The sequence below is a fragment of the Hippichthys cyanospilos genome, chromosome 9, assembly GCF_059441005.1.
Source record: "Hippichthys cyanospilos isolate Australia breed blue-spotted pipefish chromosome 9, RoL_Hcya_1.0, whole genome shotgun sequence".
In the NCBI taxonomy this organism is placed as follows: Eukaryota; Metazoa; Chordata; class Actinopteri; order Syngnathiformes; family Syngnathidae; genus Hippichthys; species Hippichthys cyanospilos.
Genome location: NC_142377.1, coordinates 7,035,778 through 7,062,266, shown reverse-complemented (window position 1 = coordinate 7,062,266; position 26,489 = coordinate 7,035,778). Strand labels below are relative to the sequence as shown.

The following is a 26,489-nucleotide window of genomic DNA, read 5'->3' as shown; positions in this document are numbered from 1 at the left end:
GTATACTTAAAACTGTATTCTTTTTAACATTGATAAAAGGCAAAAGCATGATAAACGAACTGTTAGCTGTTTTTTACCTCATTTACACAGGTTGCAGGTTAGTCTAAAACGGAAATAAATAACCAAGTCCATCAACGTGATTAAAATAAAAGAAAAATGAGGCGCCCGTCCCACTATTTGAGAAGGACTGTCTCAGACCGACTTGAATACGGGAAATCGAATACATGAATGAGTTGTCTTTGTCCCACACATTCAATTCTGATGCCTTACGGGATTCGTTTACACTAGTGATGTATTTTCTTCAACGCTTTGATTGTTAAATCAAAAGGATTTCACATCAAAGCGAAAGCATCGATAAAAGTCACCGGGGAGCTAAAATTTCACATAGATATTGACAACACCCTGTATCGAAGTTCGACATGGAATGTCCACTTAGTTATCACTACCACGATCGTGCCATTCCCATGGTTAAAATATTATGAGAATGATGTGAAAGAAAACAACCCAAAATGGTCAAAATATTACAAATGTAAAAAGTTTCTGTCCATATCCATGCACATCCACAGTCTCACCCTGGAATGACGAAAACAAAAACTGCGCTCTGGTTGAAGTGAGGCACTGACACCTTAGAAAAAAAAAAATCTCCTAAAAGAGAGGGCTGGTTCTGTTAAAATAGAAAAGAAAAAATTTTTGTTTCTCCTTGGCCCTTCTAATACTGAATATCTTTAAGGTTTGGTCCAATGTTTATGGTAATGGCTGCATGGCTAATTAGAGCAGGGGTGTCCAAACCCAGTCCCACAGGGTCACTACCCTTCATGTTTTTGAGATTTCCATCCTCCAACGCACTTGACTCAAATATTCAGGAAGGTTCCAGAGTAAAAAGGCTTCCGCTGAGCATGCTGATGAGCCGACGGTTTGAATCCGGTGTTTTGGGAGGACGCAAATATGAAACTCATGCAGGATAATGGCCTTCCGGAACCAGGTTTTGGACACCCCTGAATCACAGCTTTCGTAATATACGCACACGAGGAGCTAAGTGTCTTTGCCTCATTGCTTAAAAAATACCTTTGGAAATCAAAAATGAAACACGACTGTTAAAAAGGTCACGTTAATCAATGACTTAATCAAAGCGCTTGTTTCAATTCAAGGAACCGGGATCAGTCATTCTTTCGCCATGTTTTGAAATTCGACTTGAACCTGTGTTGAAGGAATAACAGGACAATATCAACTGTTAAATTCATTGTTTTGTTTTGGGTTTTTTTTTGCAGTTATGAAAACTTAAATCAAGTTTCAAACAGTATCAATATCAATAAAGATCGGGTTGGTTTCTGGTACTGGAGTATATTAAAGGTAATTTATACATTTATTTATATTATTTATGTACTTATCTTAAATGTTTGTTGTATCATTCTGTTAATGGAAAACAGTTTTATTCACAACAAATAGATGAGAAAGAGAAAAAGGGTTGAAAATGATTGATTGCTCATTTTTCTGGGAATTTCCCATAATGATGTAATTAATAGGCTGAGCCAAATAGTTTCATTCAAAGAAAAGCGTACACTGTTCCATTGCGGCGTTTAAAGGCGAGACAAAAACTAATTAGACCTGGAAAAGACACTAACTTTATTTAATCACAGCTCAGAAATGTGTTCAGTATGTCAAAAGAAGTCATAGAAGACATTTTGAAATAATCTTCGGGTGCTGTTCAAATGGCATGTACTTTTAAGTCAAATACAGATTATGGAAAAAAATCATGTTGGATAAATGTTATTTCAGCTTTCCCCCATTTATTACAATAAGGTGAATGTGACTCAGCCCCATAGAACTGCCTGTACCTACGATCCAGGGTTGAATCTTTTTGCTCACCAAAACATGGAAATCCATTTCTCTCTTTTATTAATACCAGTTTCCTGACCACTGGTGAGCTGTTTTTAACCCATTCAATACCAAATATACCACATATACAGTTCTGAAATTTGATAAATAAATAAAGTACTTGGGATTGAATGCCAAAGATTCTCGAAAGAAACGTGAAAATACGTCTTTGGGATTGAATGAGTGAATCAAGGTGTCTCAGAATGGTCTTATATGGTCCGGACATTTGATTCCGTTTATGAAAGGGCGAAGAAACAAGAGGTTTCATATGAATAAACCCATTTAAATAAATACATGAACAATGAAAACGTGGTCCTCATGTCAATAAACAATGCAGAATTGATCCTAGTACAGTATTTAATCCAATCCTTTGATCTTTAAATCAAAGGCATTTCATACAATTGGGGAAGCATTGAAAGAGCAAATTAGAGAGCTGAAATTTCACCCAGATGGTGACGTGTCAACGCTAAACATGGCGTGACCACTTATTTATCACACTGGCAAAAATGTGCCATCCCTTGACTAAACTACTGCTACAATGATGTGTAAGAAAATGACCCAAAATGGTCAAAATACCACATAAGGGTGCGCTTTTTGTCCAATCCCTTGATCTTCACATCAAAGGGAAGGAACTGAAAGAAGAAACTAGGGAGCTGAAATTTCACCCAGATGGTGACAACATGACAACGTTCAACATGGCACGATGATTTGGTTATCACGATGGCAGGAGTGTGCCATCCCCTGACTAAAATACTGCTAGAACGATGAAGAAGGAAATGACCCAAAATGGTCAAAATACCACATAAGGGTGTGGTATTTTGTCCAATCCTTATTACGCTGGCACAAGTATGACTAAAATATTGCCAGCATGATGCGGAAGAAAATGACCCGAAACCTATCAAAATACTGCACAAGGGTTAATGTTTTGTTGATATTCTAAATGGATTCTGAATAAGCCTTTTTGGACACTTAGCTGCCTCTCCTGCCAAGTAACAGTGATTTTTTTTGAGTGCATGATAAAGGTCTTGCGGCTTCCTGCTGAAGTTGCAAATTGTCTCCTTTACCTTGCAAGAATTTTGGACATTGTTGTCATGGTAGCTGTCTTTGTCTCTCTCCAAATCAGCTCAATGTCAGAAACAAGGCCAAATCGGGCTTTTCTATCAGACAATTTGAAGTGATGCCGAAGCAGCCGTGCACTCGTCTCCTGCATTTGTTTGCCCTGTTACGGTTTTATATTTTCATCACTATTATTAACAGTGTTCCTTGAAAGCCGCGTCATTTGTAAGTCAAGCAATGGAAAGTGGCTTATAACAAAAATAGATGCAAAACAATTATGCTTATTTATAACTAAAGCAAGAACAAGCGCCTCTGGTTATGTAAAGTAAATAGCAAAGGTCCCTTCTACAAAATAAGCCAACGTTAAATATAAAATCAATCAGCAAAGAGGCAACAATAAAAATGCGCGTTAATGTATATTAAACATCAATAACCAACTCTGCAGACATTCGCATCAACAAAGCAGTCGTTATACCAGATGTACGCCATTAAATATACATGACGTATAAGCAAAGAAAAACAGCTGTGTTACTTTCAAACAAGCTCGTTCACCCAAGAGAATCGGATGCCGCCACTGGAAACGAGGGCCGGGTGTGGTTTGAATTGATTCCGCATCCCATTTCGGTTTCCAACAATTCGTAGTTCCGATAGTTTTGGGGGGTCGGCGTCAAACGTGTCCACCTGATTTAATTCGTAACGGAAGCCAAACTGTGGCAAAGTTTTTAAAATTCTGGATTTCCAATCCCTGCAATTATTCACTGACTGACATATTTGATTATTTTTTTAAACGATAGCATGAAGCTAACACAAATTTCTCATTTTAAATTGTTCATGCATGACACCAAGAACACCACATTTTCTTTTCGAAATATGACCCAACTAATTGGAACATGAAGTTACCTTTTGCTAAATCGCGTAATAGAGATTCCTTTGAAAAGTGTTGCGTGCCTTTACAGCAATTTGATTGATTGTTAAGGTTAGTTTCACACAGGTAAACATTGTCGTTAGTAGGACTGCACAATTAATCGAATTTTAATCGCGATCATGGCTGCCATGATTAATTAAGCTGATCCTTGGCGATAACATTCAAAAAGCTGAGTACCTTAAATGTCAAACCAAGCACTTTGTCATCCTACCACCAGGGGGCAATGTTTCCCTCATGTTTGCATGATAAAAGCTCCTGCTTTAAATCGGCGTTAAATTTTTGTTGAAGCGACTTTTAATCCGGTGGGGCTTATATGTAAAATACTGTACATATCTCGCACGCTGTGCGTATTTATTATAAGTATTCACAGAAATATTTGTCTCCCTTTTCTGACGATGTTTGCAGAATGTCCTGGTTTTTGGCCATGTGGGTCAGCCTCAATTTCCTGTTGCTGTGTCAGGCTACACTGTACCAGACCATCCAGCAGCACCACGTGGGCCGACCCGGTCGCACTGACATTCTCACCCTGGGTAAGTGGGCTTCTTTTTCCCATTTGAGCTTTCCAGCCCGACGTTGGGACATGAGGTGCGACACACTTCTCGGCTTTGGCCGTGTCAGAGCAGCTGCTGCAATATGACAGGATGATTTTCCACACTTGCATACTGTAGCGTGATGCTTCATTAGCCTTGAAGCCATACCCAAGATGCAAAAGCGGACGGTGACTAATTGCGCCTCGAATTTGTTACAGATTCACTCATGCTCGCACGTTCACTTACCGTATTTTCCGCACCGTGAGGCGCACCGGATTACAAGGCGCACCTTCAATGAATGGTCTAAGTGCTTTCACATATATGGCGCGGCGCATTATTAGCCGCATAGTATAGAAGCAACGGTAGTGGCCGGGCTTGCGTTATGCATCCACTAGATGAAGCTGCGCTAAAGGGAATCAAAACAAAACATTCAGTCAAGCTTTTCTATCAGATATTAGGGTTGTGCTCATTTGACTTCAAGTTTCTGGTTAAAATACCAAACTTGCAAGGTGTCTCCTTTTCTTCCTTCCTTCTTTCACTGCTTCCTACCCTCCCTCCTTTCTTTCCTTCTTCCTTCCCCTTCCCTTCTGCCCTTTCCTTTATTCCTTCACATTCCTTCGTTCCTTCTTCCTTCCCTTTTTCTGTCATTTTCCCTCTTTCCCTCCCTCTTTCCTTCCTCCTTCCTTCCTCTCTTCCCTGTCATCTTCAAGGGTAAGCACTTACCCCCTTCCCTTCTTTCACCTTCCTTTCCTCCCCTTCCTTCATTCCTCTTTTTATTTCTTTCTTCCTCCCTCCCCTCTACGTTTCCATCGTTACTTCCTCCACATTTCTTCATTCCTTCTCTTTTTTCTCTTTTAACCCTAACCCTTCCTTTCTTTTTTCTCTCCTTCACTGCTTCCTTCCTTTCTTTCTTTCTTGCTTCCTTCCTTTCTTTCTTGCTTCCTTCCCTCCCTTTTCCTTCGTTCCTTCCCTGCTTCCTTCCTTCCTTCCTTCCTTCCTTCCTTCCTTCCTCTTTCTTCCTTCCTCTGTCCCTCCCCTCTCCCTTTCCATCATTACTTCCTTCACATCTCTTGGTTCCTTCTCTTTTTTCTTTTTCCTTCAGATTCCTTTCTCCCTTTTTTCTTTCCTTCACTGCTTCATTTCTTTCTTTCTTGCTTCCTTCCCTCCCTTTTCCTTCCTTCCTTCCTTCCTTCCTTCCTTCCTTCCTTCCTTCCTTCCTTCCTTCCTTCCTTCCTTCCTTCCTTCCTTCCTTCCTTCCTTCCTTCCTTCCTTCCAGCATGGTCATTCCAGCCCTCTGACAGAAACTACAACTACAATGTGGCCCATGTTAAAAATGAGGTTAACACCCATGATATATACAGTAGCATATCAATTTTTCAAACAAGATGTTAAAATGTTAACATTAAAAAAAAATAGATTTATAACTGAAATGCAGAGGTAAAAATGGAAGAATTTACACATTTTCTCATCGCACAATAATGAAATCTGGCGGTTTAGTCGCTGTATAAGGCGCACCGCATTGTAAGGCACACTGTTAGCTTTTGAGAAAAATGAAGGCTTTTAGGTGCGCCTCGTGCGGAAAATATGGTACATATTTCTCCCCGCACTTCATTGTGATTAGTTGGCAAGAAGAAGATTGGGGGTAAGGAATTGGGTGACGCTTGCACCCGGAGTCTTCTTGGCAAATGACTACAAGAAGCTAGAGGCAAAAGGCTCCATTAATGTGGCGGTAGCCAAGGGAGCTTTGATCTGTGCGCCTTGGATGGAAATGACAATTATGTTTCCCTCTTTTGTAATGAAAACCTTTGGCAATTAAGCCAGACGCCTTCTGCACTGCAGGGGCATGCAAGGAGGGAGGCAGCCGAGGCAGATTTAATTCTCTGATTAGGAAAAAGCTTACTAGCATCCGTAATGGTGTAAGAGGGAGCGTTACGGTGAGCTTTTTTAGTCGAAAGCAAAAAAAAAAAAAGGCTTTTTCTAAGCCTCCGACAATGAGCGTTCCATCCCTTGCTGAACCGTCAGACATTAACGGGGATTCTCTCCAGAAGCCGAGCGAGCGCCCGTTATATCTTCTACTTAGTTCTCCCTGTGCTATGCGTTGCATTTGATGCATCGAGAAAAAAAAAAAGAGGAACAAGAAAAAGAATTCTGTTTCGGAATGCCGGTGACTTAAGGCAGCAAGTCAAAAAAGTGACTTACAGTAGTTTTACTATGAAATAGCTGACATATAAAAATCCAAACTATGATAGGAAGCTCTACGGGTATTCTGCTGATGTTAATTGGAACAAGAGGTTGACGGATGAGCGACAGAGAGATAGGAATACATTTTTAAAGGATAGCTTTCCTTCCCCTTTTTTTATGACTGCTTGGCAATTCGGGTTTAGTGCCAAAAATGTACAAGTATGCGCAAGCCTCAGTAAGTGTCTTTTGAATAATGCAGTGGTCCCGGAGGAAAACAGTGCTGGGGGTTGGGGGGGGGGGGGGGGGTAGTCTTCCTCGCTAACCTCAGCACGGATCTGGAGTAGTCGTCCAGGATGGTTTGGTCTCAGAGCTCTCCTCCGGAACTTTCCTTAACTGCATCAAAACGTGACGACGTGCACCGTTACACTCTCTGCGCATTAATGCAGAATTGACGGCGTTGTGGTTTGACATTTTTGCCCATCACCCGAGGATATCAGAGCTTTGTTCAGGATGTATTCTCATCTTTTTAAAGATCAAATTTGTTGAATGTCACTAGGCTGGGTTCAACTCTAGGAGTTAATATTAACCCTGGTGGCATTATGTTGCAAATTATGGAAATTCCTTTGACTTTTTATGATATGAAAGAATCAATGGGGAAAAAAAATACTGGGGAGCTGAAATTCTCAGCAGATGATTACAACATGTAAAATGAAAAAATGCAACCATTCTGACATTTCTATGTGAGTGCAGCTGGATGTGTGAGACTTTGTGTACAAAACTAATAATCGTCCAAATTTTGGACCATATAAAACCATTGTAATTACAATGTAATGCATTTTCATGGGATTTATCACAGTGATTTTCCAGCGATTTTTGCAACATTCCGTTGAACGGTGGTCAAACTGTCAGCAACGAAAATTCTTTGTTGACCTGTGTTTGATCCCAAGACAGTAGGTGGCAGTAGGTGGTACATGTATAGATAGAACTGATACCACTGAACAATTTGAGTGGTTGGAGGAAAAAAATATTCAAAAATAACTTTCAATGATTACACCTTTATTTATTTTATCCTTTAACAGTTATAAATGTGTGCTTTATTTGTGCCTTGCTTGATCTTTGTTTTTTGCCGGCGCCTCTGGCCACTGTTGACATTTTGTAGTGAGGAAGGACGGTGCAGCTTCAACTGAGAGCAGTCGTACTTCCTTTGTTAAGAACGTTGTCATTCATGATAATATGCCCCAAATTAGTGTGAACATTTATGTCGGGCGTTATATTACGTAATAAATTTTGCCACCATTTCGTCTCATTCTCATGGACTTAATCTCGTGGGACTTGTGGGATTTGTGTCTCGTTCCATTCTTGATGCCATCATGACAAGTTTATCTATTGTTTTCAAATCGGCAATGTTTGTTGGGCATTCCTAATGTCGGGATAAATTTTGACGTTTCACTTTCCAAACCTGCTGCTTTCCGGGGGATGATGGTCAAGCATAACTCGATGCTCGGCGAGTTTTTTTTTTTGATGCGTCGCTGAGCGATGCGGCATCCGTATAATATACTGCATCATGTTTTTCTTTTATCGGGGATTGAGCTGGCATCAATCTTACTCAGCCGTTGAGTGCCACTAACCAGAACTGCTTTCTCAAAATTGAAACGCTATGATGAATATTTGAATTTGAATTGATTTTGTAATTTGAGAGTGTCTCCAGTTTCACTGAGGCCAGTAGCCCCAGATATAAATAGATGCGGCCGTGTGGCAAATACAGATGCCTTCTTGTAAACGCCATTGGCCCTAATACTTTGATACTTTGTCTTCCTGAATCAAATCATGTATTTCTGTTCTAAATGCAGGATGCTTGTTTTGTTTCCGCTGGAGTTTATGAACACAGTATTCACAAGTCTTTCCTTTGTTGCAGACGTGCCTCATACACGGTTTCTGACTTTCTTAATCGACATGTAAGAAGTGAAAGAATCGCGCTTATTGTGTTGTGACCGCTGCTGTCGGGTTCTTGATGTCAGTTCCTTTCATTTGCTATGTGGGATTGGGCACGGCCTAATGTCTCATAGTATTTAAGTTAAAGCTGCTCAGTGACATTATCAGAACGTCAAGATGTCTCCCATGCCTTCTCAGAAGGCCAGAAGGTCAATTTGTTGTTATTACACCTGCACAAGCAAGTACGAGGCAACCCAATTCACTTAAAAGGCTGTCAGAATACTGTATCAAGCTGATTTCCAGATGTGACTTTCGTTATTAGTTAGTATTTTTGGGTTCAGAATCCAGCCCTGTTGATTGCTGTTACTTTGGATTTTTGCGTTTTGCGTCTTGACCTGTTCTTTGTTGCTTCTTTGTATTTTTTGAGTTGCGCATCCAGCCCCGCTCTCCATTCATGGGTTGGGGGGATTGCATTCAGTTTTGTGTCTTGTTACTTTGGATTTTAATGCTCTGCATCTTGACCTCTCTGTTGTTACTTTGTACTTTTTGAGTTTGTTACTTTTTTTTGTGAATTCCATACATTCCTGAATTCAGTAGTGACCGTAGTCTATTGTTACTTTTTTTTTTTAATCCATCCATGCATCCAGCCCTGTTTTCGACTGGAATTTTATATTTTAGCGTTGTACACCAAACCCTGCACTCCATTGTAACTTTGTATTCTAGAGTCCTACACCAAGCCCTCCTCTCCACTGTTACTTTGCATTTTTTTTGTTCTCCGTACAGCCCTGCTCTCTGTTGTAACTTTGTATTTTCAAGCTCTTAATCCAGCTATGCTCTCAATTATTACTTTGGACTTGTGTCTTCTACAATTCAGCTATTACATTACATTACTTTTGAGGCCGTGTCCTGTCCTACTTCTGGAACCCCGCAGGTGATATGATGAATTTTGTTTGTTACACACCATCACCCCACGGTCAAATAACCAAACAATGATAGAAAAGTATGGATATGTGGTGGTGTCAAGGTCATGTTGAGCTGAGAGTAAATTTCTTGTCCTGTTGAATAATGTTTGAGAAATCACTCTATCATATGCCCAAAAAAAACTGCTGACATGGCACACCACAAAAATGAGTTCAAGATATTTTTTTTGGCGATCCCAAATGTTTCCATGACAAATGGGCGCAGTGAAGCAGGGGCTGAGTAACCAATCGCTTGACTGCTTTGTCACCTGTTCAGGAAGCAGCGCGGCGAGCCTCTAACCTCCCTCACGTCCCGCTCGCGCGCCCCAAGATTGATGGTGGCCTGATTCCGCGCAGCCAATTTCACTCTCTCAAGAAATAATCCACTCCATTGACAGATGGGCCGAATGTGACATGACACACACGAGCTCGGCCGGCGCTTTATGCACCTGCTGGAGTAACGTGTACAAGTGCTTCCTGCCAAGAAACACCGGCGAAACCGGGCCAGCTCAGACGGCGCGTACTATTCAATTTTATCGCAACCCTGAAAGCGTAAGTGGTATTATACATCTGTCAAGCTGCCAAAAATAATTGTTGTTGTGAAATCTTACCATCGTTTACTCAGTGGTATCTTGTACCCGATGTGACACAACACTGTTATTATGTTGCGGGGAAAAAAAAAGAAGCTATACTTATTGTTCGGATAAAGAATGCGCACAGGCGGCGTATTCATTGTGTATCAATACCCAGAGGGGTAGTTTGAAGATAACAGCGTTTTAGCTAGTGTTTTATTTTATTATGAATCTGACAAGAGCAGTTTACGAGAGCCTCAGATCTAATAGACGAGCGTTATTCCTGGTCCAGGTGCTGCTGTAAAACTGGCCCGTAACTCTTTTGAAGCAGCGTGGCGCGGATGTTGCGATAAACATGTTTTGTTTTTTTTTAGTGCGCGCTCGCTTAAATAACAATCGTATGTCCTGTTTTTCCCATCGTTACACAATGTACCTCAAGCTGAAATGACATCTGCTCTGACTGGCAGCTGCTGGCCTGCTAATTAATTCACTCACGCAAGTAAGGTGAAATTTCAAGCAGAAGGTTTATGGCATACGCGATAAAAGTATCATTATCAATAATTGGTTGTTATGCAGTGGTTCACAAATTAGTGTATGAATACCCCTGGGGATACATACAGTTTCTCCAGGTAACAGCAAACACGATTTAATGATTATTAATGCCGTGCCAGGGAGGGTTGATTCTTCTTTTCAAATTAAGAGCGAATTGAATGAAACACAAAGAAATCAATTTCTCCTTTCATGCTTTTATTTTATTCTACCGTGACATAGCAGGCGTGCTTGTAATTAGCGTTTTCGGAAGCCAGTCAAGACTTAGATAGTGTCTTCTTTTGTTTATCAGGAGAGTGCCCCCTGGTGGCTAGTAAAAAAAGAAAACCTGCATACTGTATAAGCAGCACTGAACTATAAGCTACAGGGTTGAAAACATGAGAAAAAAGTAGCAGCTTATAGTCTGCAATTTTTTGATTAACTTTCCATGCGTTATGAATTTTGCCAACATGTCTTCAAGAAGAAAGACAAGGCTCATTAGAAGACCACTCTTGTTAACCTCTTGGAGAAGCTCAAGCAACCAAGATATAGCGGGCATGCTCAACGTTAGTGTTTGTGGAAGTCAACAGCGTCTTCTTCTGTCTCCCTTGGTTCATCAGAAGATTGCCCCCCGTTGGCTGGAAAAACAACCCTAACGATATGGCGCACTGGACTTTAAGGCACAGGGTTCAAAGTATGAGAAAAAAGTAGCATCTAATCTGAAAATTTCACTAAATTTGCGTGCGTTACGCCACGCTTCACTGAAAGAAACGCGACACCACTTTTGTTGACCTCTTGAAGAAAATCAGGCAAATTGATTTTGTTAGCCAAAACACGCCAAGCGCATAATCATCCGCGAAGGGTTTGATTGGATACGTTCAGCTTGAAGCCTTCTCACAAGCGATCCAAAGACTGAAACTTAACGCTATAAGGCTTTACATATTCATTAAACCTGAGGTTTTTATTTTGAGATCTAAGAGTTGCGCGTTTTTTTCCCGCGGAAGGAAACAAGATGCGACACGTGAAACCTTGAGCTTTATTTAGGGTAGCTGTGTTTTTGGCAAATGAGGGCGGATATGAACTGATTCCCTTGCATTTTGTGGTAATGTTTTGAAACGCAAAGAAATCTTTTTCAACTTGGAGCTCATTTCCATAGTTGACGCCGATTCATCATTACGACGGCTGCAAGTTAGCAGACGGAGCGCGCGTGCGAGCGCTTTTTTCGACACCGTCTGAATTTGGAATCTTCTCCTGTGAGGTGTTGGGAGCTCCTATGAAATTCATTCATCCACACTACCCACAAGAACATCTTTCCACATAAGCTGTCCGAGCTTTTGTTAAGCCATTAAATCAGCTTAATTTCCATCCTCATTATAGCGTGGGGACTAATTAGTGTGGGAAATTTATGGCTCAACAAAATTCAATTAAATTCCACCACGTGAATAGATGCTGTGCTAGTCATATTTTTATGACGCCTGCGAAAATAAAATCATCTGACGTGCATTGAGCTCATGGGGATGACACAGAAGAAACATGGTGTCTTGAGTTTACTCGACTTCCTTTCGTCACAATTAAATCGTTTGCAAAATAGGTGTATTTTCTAATTAAAACTTACCTGGATTAAACAAAAAAGCTCATTGAAATGACACAAACTCATCTGAAAATGGGTATTTTTGTAAGTAGAGTATAGTCTACTTGAAAAAAACATGTCTATTTCAGATGCTTTTATTTCATGCAACGACTTAAAGAAATGAAAACGAGTCAATTGAATGCATGCCATAACACACATTTTCCCCGACATTACCATATTTATATACCGCACTATAAGGCGCGTCGGATTATAAGATGTACCTTCAACGAATGGCCTATTTTAAAAGTGTTTTCACATTTAGGGTGACTGCATTACAAGGTACATGCGCTAAAGGGAATCAAAACAAAACAATCAGATAAGTCAGTCATACTTTGAAAATTTGTTGTAGTATCTGAAGGATGGGAAAAAAATACTTCTTGATAACAAAAAAAACAAAAAAAACTGAAATGCAGAGGTAAGAATTGAATAATTTACATGGTGATTAAGTTATTTTATCCCCCCCCCCCCCAAAAAAAAAAAAAAAAAGAATGCACGGTATAAGGCACACAGTTTTTGAGAAAATTGAAAGCTTTTAGATCCGCCTTATAGTGCAGGAATATAAAATACTAGTGATGGGATAATGAAGCTTCATGAAGCACTTGTGATTATTTTGTAACTCCTCCAGATGGTGCTCTAGGTTGAAACATAAATGCTAGTGCAGTGGAAATGTATCAAATTTCCATTACAATTTGAACCATGAGCACCTTTGAGAGCAATAAAAAAACAAAAAAATCACGTGCTTCATGATACTTCATTTGAGAATCATTTTTAAATATTTGACAGCCGTGTTAGTACACTGAAAAAACAATGCCGGGTGGTTGTACACAATAAAATCTGGTTACAGGTTTTTTTTTTTTTTAAAGCGGATGTTTAGCCTACGTAAAAATGTTTCATCTGGATTTCAATGCTTTTTTTTTCGCATGACCACCTGACGAAATAAAATGGAATGCGTGACCTTTTCATCACTGCTAACTGCTGACGCAAACGTAAACATTTACCTCTGTGAGAGCCAAGTCCCTTTCAGACAAACGCTTGCTGTTTTTTGCATCATCACAACATCCGTTTTCTTACTTTTTGTTTTGATCTTTAACTTTGCTTCTGCCCAAACCCGAAAATGCCAGCTATTTTCTGCCAAAAATTTGCGCTGTCAACTTTCCGAGGTGTTGGAGAGTCACTTAGTGATTCAAGAGCTATTCAACACATCTTGGCTGAATGAGGCCCTTGACTTAATAGTGAGGATATTCACTAGTGTCATGACAAACATCATATCATCGGAATCACCTTGTTGATATTTTCGCACCGGCGTGATATTATAATGCTTATTGTTGTTACGAAGCGACAAAATGCTAACGTTCTGATGAGCCTATTCAGAAAAAATGCCTTTGTATCTTTTGCGCTGCTGTAATCTACTTCCACGCTAGAGTAGACTTGTTTGGCAAAGTGAGGACTTAGAAAGCTAATCGGCATCCTCTGATTTCTCCCTTTTACACACGCACACATAGTGGGGGTAGGGGGGGTTCTATCGTAGTGGGGACATTCCTTGAACAAAGTACATTCCCTAGCCCCCAATCTTGATCATCACAACAGACCCTAACTCTTACTCTAATCTCAACCAAAATCCAACTGAAACCTAGACCCTCAAGGTTTGAAGCTTTGGCATTTACCAAAATGGTCCTCACAAGTAAAGAGGTCCACACAAGTAGAATAAGTTGCTACAGTCACAGTAAAACAGTAATTTGTGCCCCACCATGTCAAAAAACAAAATCAAAGCGCACACAGCAAAACAAAAATTATTATTTTTTTCCATCGTAGTGGAGACATTCCATCAAAATAATGCATTACTTAGCCCCTAACCCTAACCTCAACCTTCATAACAAATTATCTAACCCTAACAAATATCCTAATCTCAAATAAAGTAAAATCCGTGATTTGAACCCCACTATGTGAGGAAAACAAGAAACCACACACACAAGAGAGGGTTTTTGGATCAAAGTGAGGACATTCCATTGACATAATGTATTTACCATTTTATCCATCAAAACAGCTTGCCTAACCCAAATCCTTACCCTAACGTCAACCAGAATCTATTTCAAACTTAAACTCTAAAATCAACCCTCAAAAATGGTTTTGTTCTAGAGGGTCCACCAAAATGTTCCCTGCAAGTGCAGGATGTCCCCACAAAGACAGACCCCCCCCACACACACACACACACACACACACACACACACGCACGCGCTGGCCTATGCGCTAATGAAAGCAGCCTTTGACGCCAAAAGCAGGCAATAACTAGCGGATCATTCAGGTGCCAAACCGCACTCTGGTTGCCCCCACACCCAAAACCTCCCTCCATCTCCTCACCGCTATCAGCCCCTCAGACGATTTGTCATGGATCAGATGAGACAATTTGTCATGGATTAGTGCACTTAAATGTCTGTGTGATAGTGGAAGCAGTCACTGGAAAAGCTCAGGAATCCTATTACACTGCCTTTTATGGCCAGAAAGACGGCGGGGGGAGTAGAGGTTGAATTGGCACTTTTCTTAGCCCGTGTACCGTTCCTCTACTCGTCACCGGGCGTTATCAAAGGGATAAGCTCCATCGATAGGTCTAAATTTGGAATCCGGACCAAAACGCTGCGTTTCCTCGCGTCTGTCTGCGTACACATTTTGTGACGGGTGTCAATGGTGAGTCGGGACTAATAACGGTAAAGCAAAGTGAGATGTTTATTTTGGAAGCTCTAATAACCAGCGTCATCTTAGTGACAAGTTCACTTCTTGGGGGGGTGACAACGCTGCATTTGTTTTTGTAAAATGATGCCTTTCTCCTCATCTAATTTTCATACAGTGCCATTCATCATTAGCATCTTTATTTATACGATAACACATGCAGGTTCTCTCTCACCTCTATGTCCCTAAAGCCCTTTAGAACTCTCTTTTTTGGAGTGAAATAGCGAGCTTATGTTAATGGAGTGAGGGAATGTTCTAGCAGGTAATTGTGATGCAGCAGTGCTATGCAATGGCATCATTTAAATCCACTCTAGGGGGAAAAAAATGGGCCTCATTGGCTGTTTCGTTTCTGGCCGCCTCACTTTTGTTTCATTTGCTCGCTGGCAGTCAAATTAGCTTGTCTTGACTGTATTTTTTTTACCTTTGTCTCAATCTTTTCATGGAGTTTGTATCTTTAGCGATCTCTCCAGTTCACCCGGGTTTTCGGGATAACATATGGGTAAGACGGAAATTAGTACAGTATTTAGCTTAAACAACAGAAAAACAGAACATTAGATAAGGCTCTGCCTGACAGTAAAACACGCTGGAAAGGCTGTGAAAAGGCTAACTTCAAAATAAACTTTACTAAGTAAGAAGTAAAACACGCCGGAAAGGCTGTGAAAAGGCTAACTTCAAAAAAACTTTACTAAGTGAGTAAAACACGCCGGAAAGGCTATGAAAAGGCGAACTTCAATCTACTAAATAATATATGGACACTAATGCCTAGTTATGTTTTATTTTGGAGTTGTTCAAGGTGGTAACTTACCTAGTCTTTCTTCTGCACCTGTTGGTCCCAGAAATGAGCATTTAAGTATTTAGAGTAGCTTGCTTATTAGCGTAAACACCAGCAAAACAGAATACTAGCTAATACTCTGAATGACAGTAAAACACACCGGAAACACTGCGAAAAGGCTAACTTTATTACAACTTGATTACAAAATTGAAGTTTAATAGTTAAATGAATCATAATTATATTCTTTTAAACTCTTGATTTGTCTTTGCATTGATCTAACCAGTTTTTTCATGTAATGAAGACAGTACTTTCCTCAAATCATCATTATTCCTAATTTTTCATTATCTCGTAATACAGTTTGACTGTCTTATCTGATTGTTTTGTTGACAATCCCTTTAGCGCCGCTCCATCTAGTGGAAACAAAACGTAGCTCTGTAGCTTCTATTCTATGTGCCTTATAATGCGGTGCTCTTTACATATGAAAACAGTTTTAAAATAGGCCATTCATTGAAGGTGCGCCTTATATTTGGGTGCGCCTTATACTGTTGTGCAGTAATATGAACACAAACGGTTAGGCTTGATCTCAGGTTGATACAAATGTTGTCTCCACTAATGTACACTTCCTGTTTGAATCATTCCATTCAAATTTGGAGCACATAATCAATTTGTTGCCGGGGTGACTTTGGACCATTTGCACCCTGCTGGGTCAAAAATGGATTATTGGGTTTGGAATTATGAAAACACAAATTCTCTGGCCCGCGTACATCCGCACTTTTCCAACGAGTGATTGAAAGCGTGTCTAAATCCTCCACGCAGGGTGCTCCGTCAGCATTGACTGAGGTGTGTTTGTCTTGTCCGATCTGCCCGTATGAAAATGCACGGCCGCTGCGCCGAGGCAGCCACATATTGTCTTCTTGACATTGGCGTGGTGGCGGCTTTTAAAAAGACGCGGCCAAGTATGTGAATAAACGCAGAGCGGAGCTGCTTTTACCTGCGTGCGCCAGTCACTTGTACAGTCCTTGGACACAACGGTGACAGACTGTGGAAAATGTGGGAGGACAATTAGTATCCAGCAGCTCCGCAATGTGTCTTCATTTGCCGCGGTATCTGCAGCACATGTCAGCTTGGCTGAGCATGGCTCAATGCCCTCATACCTTCCCGCTCCGCGCCTGTTGGCCAGGAGAAGACAATGAAGAATGAGATGGCATCTGCATGTGACTGTCTCTGGCGTAATGACCCAAAGGAGCTTCCTTTCTCCCCCTCTCCTTTTTGACCCTCACAAACTTCAAAATTTCAAGGATTTGACAATATCCTCCTGAGAACCAGTCTGATCGTTTGTGTCCAGAGTAGAGGACATTTTTTGGGGGGGTCTTATATATTTTGACTTGTTCTGACTCAACTAAGTCCTAGTGTGCTCATAAGAGGACATCCTGGCCTTTCCAATTATGTCTTATGTGCTTAGGTGGGATGCTATTCATTTTGCTGGCTTGCTGAGACAACATGGACACAATTGAGGACATAAATGGATAAGATCGTTCTCAGAAAGACATATGCTTGTTAAAAAAAATAGATTTTTTCATTTATTTATTAGCTGAGCAAATTACACACACAAAATAAAATCCTAATTTAGGCAACCAGAAAATACATGAATGATGTATGCCAGTCAATTCATTCATGTCTAGAGTAGACAACATGTTTTATTTTTATTTTTATTTTTTTTGGGAGGGGGAGGGTGGTGTTAAATATTTTGACTCGTTTTGACTCAAATAAGTACTAGTGTGTTCATTAGAGGACATCCTGGCCTTTCCAATAACTTATGTGCTTAAGTGGGATGCAATTCATATTGCTGACTTGCTGAGACAAAATGGACACAATAATAGTCATATACTCTCAGTTATGGAGCAAATTACACACACACACACACACACACACACATATATATATATATATATATATATATATATTTTTTTTTTTTTATAGCCACCTAGGAAATGAATGAATTATGTTTTTTTTTTTTGTTATTGGTCTTTTCTTATAGGTTTCAAGTCATGGCTTTAATAAATAAAAAAATAAATAAAAAAATGAAAAAATGCAATGACGTCTGTGCTTGGCGTGTGAATAAGGATTATCACCTTCTTAAGCAAACCTGCCTATTGGATTTTCTGAATTGCCCGAATGAAGGATGCCTATATAATGCCTTTATTATTGAAAGAAGATAGAGTCCAAAAGCTTCTATTGCGCAGGTTTCTTTTATTGTGACTGATATTCCCTTTATAAATGTATGTCTTTCTGAGAATTTAAGTCATGAATTTAAGGTAAATGGAGTTGCAACTTGAGTGTAATAAAGCGGGACTGCTGATTTCATCAAAAGACATTTTTTCTGCTTGGATTATAATATAGTCGTCATTAATGTGACATTCTTATTTTCCTCATGGTCAAATTGAAAAAAATAAATGATGAAAATATAAAACGAAACCATCATAGAGCCATGTACAGTGATGATGGCAAAATGAAGCTTGATGAAGCACTTAGGAATATTTTTTAGTCCTACAGATGGTGCTATTGATTTAAAATTAATGCTAGTGCAGCGCAAATTTTTTGAATTTCCGCTGTCCCTTTGCAACATGAGTGCCATCTAGAGGAGTCAAAAAATATGACAAGTGCTTCATGAAGCTTCCTTTGGCCATCACTAAATGTACACTATTATATTTAAAGCAATGTACTCTTCTCCCATCAGCAGATGCCAAATAGAGAGTAATAATCCCCTTGTTTCACATACTGTGCAGTATATAACGGCTATTGTTTTTCCTCTCGACATCCCGGCTCACATGGCAGACAGTGAGCTGCCATGAAGACACTTCTGTCTCAGCACTAATATTAGCTGCAGTCACCAGTGCACTACTACTCATTCACAACTTCAGACACTTAAGCTTCACGTGTACTACTGGATGCTCACTTCTTTTGGCACCCCCCCCCCCCCCCCCCCCACACACACCCTCCTAAGCTTTTATTATGAAGTTTGTACGGTAAATCCTTGGAAAACCAGCGTGTTGTTGCAGTAGGGTTATTACAATTTACTTGCCTGCGTGGGCAATTGTTTTCCGCTGCAAATAAGATTTGTCACCCACACCTACAGCTGGGACAGGATTAAGGAGGTACAGTGCCTTTTCTAAGGCCCGTGCTTTATTGCTGCAATCAAAAAAAAAAAAAAATAATAATAATATTGAATGACAATAATTACGATTATTCATTATGTTTGGTGAAACCTGTCTAACTATTGCCCTTTTAAAAAGCAGCATATAAATAAGGCTTCAAAGCTGGATACTTATAAATAATAATAATAATAATAATAATAATAATAATAATAATAATAATAATAATAATAATTTTAAAAAAATTATCACCCAAGACCTGGCAAAACAGCTATCTTACTTGCTGAGCGCAAACCAATGAAAAAAAGTAAGCCGACTTAGAACCAATCAAATTAAGCAAATTTTAAGTAGCAGTCAAAATGTAATTCTCGGTCATTTCACATCGAATTTTTTCCAATTTTTTACTAATCGGACTTTTCAAAATGGGTCTCATTTGACAGCTAGCACCGTATATATTAGGAATCAGGTGAGAAACTCAACGCCATTTCACATTGGTAAATAATAGGTGAAAAAGGAGAAGTTTTTGTCATGCAAACATTTGCGAAATATTGTCACCTGGTGGTAGGATGACAAACTTGTCATTTAAAAAAGTGCTTGACTTCTTAAATGTTCATATCGCCGAGGATGAGTTGAATTAATCATGGCAGCCAATATCATGATTGAGATTAAAATTAGATTAATTGTGCAGCCCTAGTATGTACTGTATGTATGTATAAAATCTAAAGAATAAACAAAATCTTATTTTTTTTCAGTGACTGATTCTTTTTCAAGGTACTTAAAGACACAATGTGTAAAATTTAGAACGTTTTTCATAAAGGACAGCAGGAGGTACTGCATTTACCATTTTCCACACCTTTAACAGACATGGCAGCCCCAGGAGTGCCACCCCCCCGTGTAATACCGTTTCATGATAACTAGACCTATATTTAAAACACACTGCTGGTTAAGAACACATTTATTTGCAGGTTTTTTTTTTTTAATTTATCATCATTTAATTTGTTCCTGTTAATGAAAAATGGTCTCACACATTGTGACTTTAAATGCGCATGCAAGTTAAGAGTCAATTGGCACAATTCCGATCTGGAATAGATTTCAAATGAAATCTGTTAATCATATTGTCTATAAAGTACGGCAAAAGCAGATGCCCATCAAAGCTATTCATAGTAGATGGCTGTGGCGGTTGCCAGGGGCAAGGATGAGAGGGTTGGCCTTGTAAAAAGCCATGACAGTACTGACTGTTTTCTCATGAATTTTTCCCTTTAAAATGAGAGGTTTCAGGGATGACAGCCCGATGATCATTTTAAATGACCAAAGCATATTCAATGATGATTAAAAAAAAAAATAATAATAATAATAAGATCAATATCATCCATCCATCAGCTACCAAAATCAGTATCACTAGATACACATACATTTACTTCCGTGATACCTCCATACATATACATTTACCAATTTAAGGACCAGCCTCTCAAGCTCAACTGCAGACAGATATCACTTCATTGGTTTTCTGCAAAATATCTTGCAGAATGTCCTACCACACAGAATGCATTGCCACGCATGTACGAATAATATAGACGCATAGAAGGACAAGTACACTGTGTTCTGGCCATGTTTTTTTTTTTTTTCTAGGGCAGGAACCCTCATGTAATTAGAAACTTTAAATACGAATAAAAGAGATGGTTCGAAGAGGCTTCTTTAGAGCGTGGTAGACTTGTACTTGTGCAGTACTTCTCCGTTCTCCTCATGCATGAAGTGAAAAAGAATGCCTTTTTTCTTGTTTTTTTGTATCATCTCTAATAAATGCCTATCAGGTGGACCTGACATTTTCAAACTGCTTCCGACGTTTTGAGTCGACCTGGACGCTCAGACTGAAGTAGCGTCACAAAAGATCGGATATGGATCGAATTCAGGAGCGCATACTCGAGTGGCCTGTGTTGCATCGGAAAAAAAAATGGAACTTGAGTCAAGCAGAGACCTTTTCCGACCAGGTTTTACTCCGTTATTTTCAGGTGAGATACTTGAACTTTTCCTCAAGTCAAGAACTTTTCCTTTTCAGTTTCTTTGTCGGTTTCACGACTCTACAAGTGTCTCAAAGTTTTCATTGCTCTTTAAAACAAGATGACAATCATGTACAAGGGCAAAACAGACCTCCAGCTCATTCTCAAAAGTTGGGACGGAATAGGATAGCGCCCCAAATGAACCCGCGAGCAATTTCCTTGAACTTGAGAAGGTTAAAGCTCGGTCAACACCACAAGGAGAGTGGAGCAAACCTCTGAGTGTTTCTCCACCCAGAGGTGTGATGTGCCAATGTTGGCGGTATTGGTTTAATTGAAGGGTGAACGTTTCCCCCTCGTAAGGTCTTACAAGCTTTCGCCAACAAGCCGTGTCATCCTAAGGTGAATTGGTAGAAGATGAGAACAGATCTCATAAGTCCCCTGTTGCAGTCAAGGCTGCTTTTGCCACGGAACTTGAATTAGAGTCCTTGTGTATACACTGAAGCAGTAAACCACAGCCATATTCCTTTCTTTATGAGCAACGGGGGTCTTAAAACAGCAATATGACTGCCATCATCTACATCTAGAGTATACAAATCAACACCAGTGGTGGAAATTGGAATGTAAATTTGCCTATTCTTTGACAAAATAACACCGACGCGGGCACAGAAGCACAAATACATACAGCTCGCAACAACAAGTCCGTATGGAATAAGAGCATTAAGTAAGAAAAAAGTTTCAAGCAGTGCAGTATTAATGAGTAACAATGCTCAAGATTGAATTTAGAATGCGGGCATAATCTACATAATGGTCGTGAAGGAAAAGATGTCTCAATGTACAGAAACATCCCATGAAAAAAAAAGTATACGTATATATATATATATATATATATATATATATATATATATATATATATATATATATATATGAATCCTATTTGCATTGTCCAATCTTTCCTTATAACGTTATTTCCTCACGTGGGAAACAACGGTACATGTCCGACGCAAATGTGCAAGTACGTTATCAACATACAGTACATGTGGAACAAAACAAGCAATAAAATGCAAAAATATACTGTCCAAAACCTGTTTATCAAACAAAAACTGCGGTATTCAGAACATGTATGGTATATGAACTGGAATATGCAAAAACATAGCTCAAAAGCTGTACTGTTCATAAAATAAGGCCAGTAGAGTACAGTACTTAACTGCAGTGTTGTATACTGTATTTCATTTTTTATGTTGAGTTTTGTCCGTTTTTGGAAAAAAAGAGTGTATTTGGAGTTGTGTTGGCTTAATTTCTTGCGTTATGAAAATGTTTGCCTGCGTAATACACAGTTATGTTTCTAATTGCAAGTAATTGTCCCATTATTCATCGCTGATGTCTGCTGCTTCTTGTGGGTCGAGCCACAAGTAATTTTCTCTGAGAAGGTAAATTGCCAACATACTAAGCAAGAATGAATTCCTTGTTTTTCAAAGTCTTTCCGACTCCGAGCGTCTTCCGGATGCATTTCAGGGTCACTCTTCTACGGTCATTTCCGTTCTTTTTCGTATGAACGCCATGATCTACAGGACGTAAATGAATAACATTAAAATCGTTCGTATTTACAGCCAAACTCTTAACAATAAAGAGTCACTAACAGGTCGCCGTTTTGGAGCCCTCCGAATAGCTTTCGGGTACCGAAAGTTCCGCCGCAAAGAATCGATCGTATTTATCGTATTTAATCGTGGTAAATTCGGCTGAATGTGTTGTATGTGTGTGTGTGTGTGTGTATTTATATATATATATATATATATATATATATATATATATATATATATATATATATATATATATATATATATATATATATATATATATATATATATATATATATATATATATGTATATATATATATAGGGTTAGGGTTATGTTTTACGATTGTGAGAATGGTTTGAATTTCAAATTCTGAAGTATTTAAGAGTGGTGCTCAGAATCTGTCTGGGTTTAATGTACCTGATTGTTTGCTCGCTGAGATGAGCAGTTCTGCTCGAGAGAATGCATTTTTTTTTTTCACCGGCACATATCGGTCAAATTGCTTTCGCCTTTAATGCTCGATGACAAGTGTAATCTACTTCAGGAAAAATTGAAATTCATGACTAATTTGCGCTTGTAAATTGTCATCATTAAAAAGAAATATTCTTGGAAGTTTAGCTGTGCATGAGTAATCACGTCAAGTTAGTAAATGCCATGGTTGAAAAAAATGAGGGTACAATTGGTTATTTTGCTAAAATTGTTCAGTATAAACAAGGCACGAGTGTAATGCGTAAAAAAAAAAAAAAAAAAAAACTAAAGTTCCCTCATTTTATTTTCACTGTTAATTATCTTGGCTTCTTTCTCTGCCTGTGTCTCGTGGACATATTTTGTCGCTCCCGATCAGCCCTTTATCTCGTCATACTGGCAAACCCGTTTTTAAAAGGTTAGACATTAATGGCAAGAATTCCCTCCTTCTCCTCCTCCCACTTCCCCGATAGGAGATAGCACGTTTCTCCCCAAGCAACAGACAGAGACTAATCCATAGTGCGCCATATCGGGCCTGTACTTTCACAGAGGATGACAGCTTTGCTGGGCCAGCTTTTTGATATTGGCCATTTAAAAGATCAAAGTTAAATTCAAGCTTTACTGAGAGGCAAAACGCAAACACTTTGCTAGCATTGCATGTGCAGTGTCAGGCTATTTGGAGATCAAAAATAAGTTGCGATAGTTTCTAAGCTGGGAGGTTTTGTAACCACTCACGATCAAACAAAGCTTTACCGTTCCGCCATTTTGAAACGAGCGAGGCCGACCAATAGCAGACCGCCAGCTCCGTGAGGAGACTCCGACAAACAGCAGACCAGAATTGTAGTGACGAGTTGCAGGGACGGCAACTGAAAATGAGTGCAATTACCTGAAAACGCCTGCAGATGGAGACGAAACAACACAAATACAGCCAAGCCCCTAGGGTCATGACAGTTGTTTTTGTCGCAAAACCGGGAAAATACCATAAAGAGGGGTTGAAAAAAGTCAGTATTCCACATCGCAACATAAAAATAATGTAAGTCAGGGACGTTGTAACAAGGGGGTCCACTGTATTTTACATAGATGTTTTGTTTATTTGATCCAAAAGCAAGCAAAATATGTTTTACACTGCGAAATCTGGTGCGCGGCATGTAACAGAGTGGCACTGGTGTGTGATATCTCACACTGTGTTGGCTTTCTTCTGTTGTCAGTGTTGATTAAACTCTGTGACCATCTTTGCCTCTTCATGCCCCAGATCTATTTTCATACATGCTGTATGAATGTTGTGCATAACATTTACTGAGGAACAGACTCGAAAATGCTTCACCCATGACGCTAGACTTGCAAATATTTGTAATGCGTCTTGATGGTGTTTTTGCTTTAGTTTCTTGGTTTAAATCCAATTAGTCAAGACTTATTGGACTTTACATATATGTCTCATTGGGATACTTCATTGATGAGCGATCTCATGAAGTGTGACTAAATACATGGTCGTGAACAAACAGTACCTGCTAAAGTACGTTCATATTGATTTTAAGGATGTTTAAGATGTACAAACAATAAAGAAACTCAGTTCATCTCATATCTAAAGGTTAGGGTTTAATTTTTTGACTTCCATAGCAAGTTTTTCAAACATGTTGAAAAAAAAAAACTAGGTTTAAAAACAGTTTTTGAATTTTTTTCTTTTACAAAAACCAAGTCCCCATACAGTATAAATGGCTCCAAATTGGAGCATATATAGCATATTGAAATTTCAAACAATATGTTGTACAAATATAACATTTTCAATTGTAAACAAACACATGTGTAACTGAACAGCAGCAGTAAAAAAATGGAAGCATTTACAAGTGATTTGATTTTTTTCGTGCCCCAAAATGAAAATTGACAGTTTATGCGGCCCACCAAATTATAAGGTGCACAAGCAGATTTTGATCAAATTCAAGGCTTTTACGTGCAGTTTATTGTGCGAAAAATACGGGACTAACAGTGGATTTTTTTTTAAAATTGATTAAAGTTGGCATAACAATGAGTTTGAAGTACATTCCTAGCAATTAAGGTGAAATCTCACTTGGCTTTTACAGTATTTAACGTAGAGCTCAGTTCAGTTTGTCTGCATCATATCCAGCTGTCAAATTATCAGTCCCTTGACTTATCCGCCAACACACACACACACACAGCCGCACAACAAGTCATTACTTAGAACAATTTGGCAAAAAGAGCCACACAGGTGGTAGACTGTCTCATTTGATCACTTTTGTGTCCCTCCCTGTATTTTAAATGGAAGCGAGAAGTGGGAGAGAATTAACCCATCTGTGGCAAAATGATTCAACGGTCCTTTCTCAAGGTTGATAACTGTCATGAGTCAGCGTAAACAATCTGCAGCAATGTTGTCGCTTGTTCTCAAATACGCAGCAAGAAAGAACAATGTCCTCTTTTGAATGTGTTCCTATTGTGTGATGGGGAAGGTTAAGTAAAATAGATCCATGTATTTTTTTTGCTCACTCGCTTATTCCTAGAAAACACTAAAACACATTTTGCCTTTGGTTAATTGTGGTAATTTGAGTGTTTTAAACCCTATTTAAAGCACTTTGATTCATTTAGAGAAGGAAAGCAGAGGATGATTTATCACATAGCCATCGACTTTGCCAGTAAAGCTGTTTGGCCAAGTGTTAAGCAAGCTACTTACATAGCCGAATATATTACCGATGCACATATTACTGTCGCTGACTTTTAATGCGTTAACACACTGCTCACATTTAACAGGTAATATATTATAAAGAAGTTAATTAGCGACTAGAGCGGTGTTTGGCAACCTTTTTTCCGTGATGTACATTAAATACATTTTCAGCCAAGTAGCTCTTAACTAGTGTAAAGCATTTTAGGTTTAAAAAAAATCCCGCAAACCTAATATATGCCATCAAAATCTGACATATTATTTGGTTTACCGGGAGATTGCGCCCCGGTGGCTAGTTTAAAAAAAAAAAAAAAAATCAAATGGGCCACACTTGACTACAAACCACATGGTTATAAGCATGAGAAAAAAGTAGTATCTTACTGTCTGAAATTTACAGTACTTAGAGCCAAAAGCTATTGTATTTTCCACACTATAAGGTGCACCTAAAAGCCTTGAATTTTCTCAGAAGATGACAGTGTGCCTTATAATCGGGTGCGCCTTATACAGCGCATAAACCTTGACTTTTCTATTTTGTCACCATGTAAATGCTTCCATTTTTACCCCTGTATTTACAGTACCCATATGTACAATTTTGAAAAGATTTACAGGTATATGAGGACAAGGTGCAAAAAAAACGCAAGTTTTTGTAAAAGAAAGCACGATTTCATAAAATGATTCCAGAAACCAACGTAAGCAAAAGTTTTCTAAGGTTTTTGGTTGCAATTTGATTGAAAAAGATTTAAGTTTAATCATTATTATATTCTTTTAAACTCTTGATTCGTCTTGGCGTTGATCTAAACAGTCTTTTATTGTAATCAAGCGGTATTTTTCCCATTCTTCAGATAGTACTTTCCACAAATCATCTTTATTCTTAATTTCTGATTGTCCTCATCATAATCATAAAGACTTTGACTGACATATCTGGTTGTTTTGTTGACATTCCCTTT

At 39.0% G+C, this 26,489-nt stretch overlaps 1 protein-coding gene across 2 annotated transcripts in view; it reads left to right on the top strand.

The window, feature by feature from the left end:
- tafa1b (TAFA chemokine like family member 1b) overlaps positions 1–26,489 on the top strand; it is a 132,059-nt gene that overhangs the window by 792 nt on the left and 104,778 nt on the right. For both annotated transcript variants that reach the window (XM_088424473.1, XM_088424472.1), the window contains exon 2: positions 4,262–4,386. In XM_088424473.1, the coding sequence (XP_088280599.1) occupies positions 4,262–4,386 (125 nt within the window). The remainder of the gene's footprint in view (positions 1–4,261; positions 4,387–26,489) is intronic.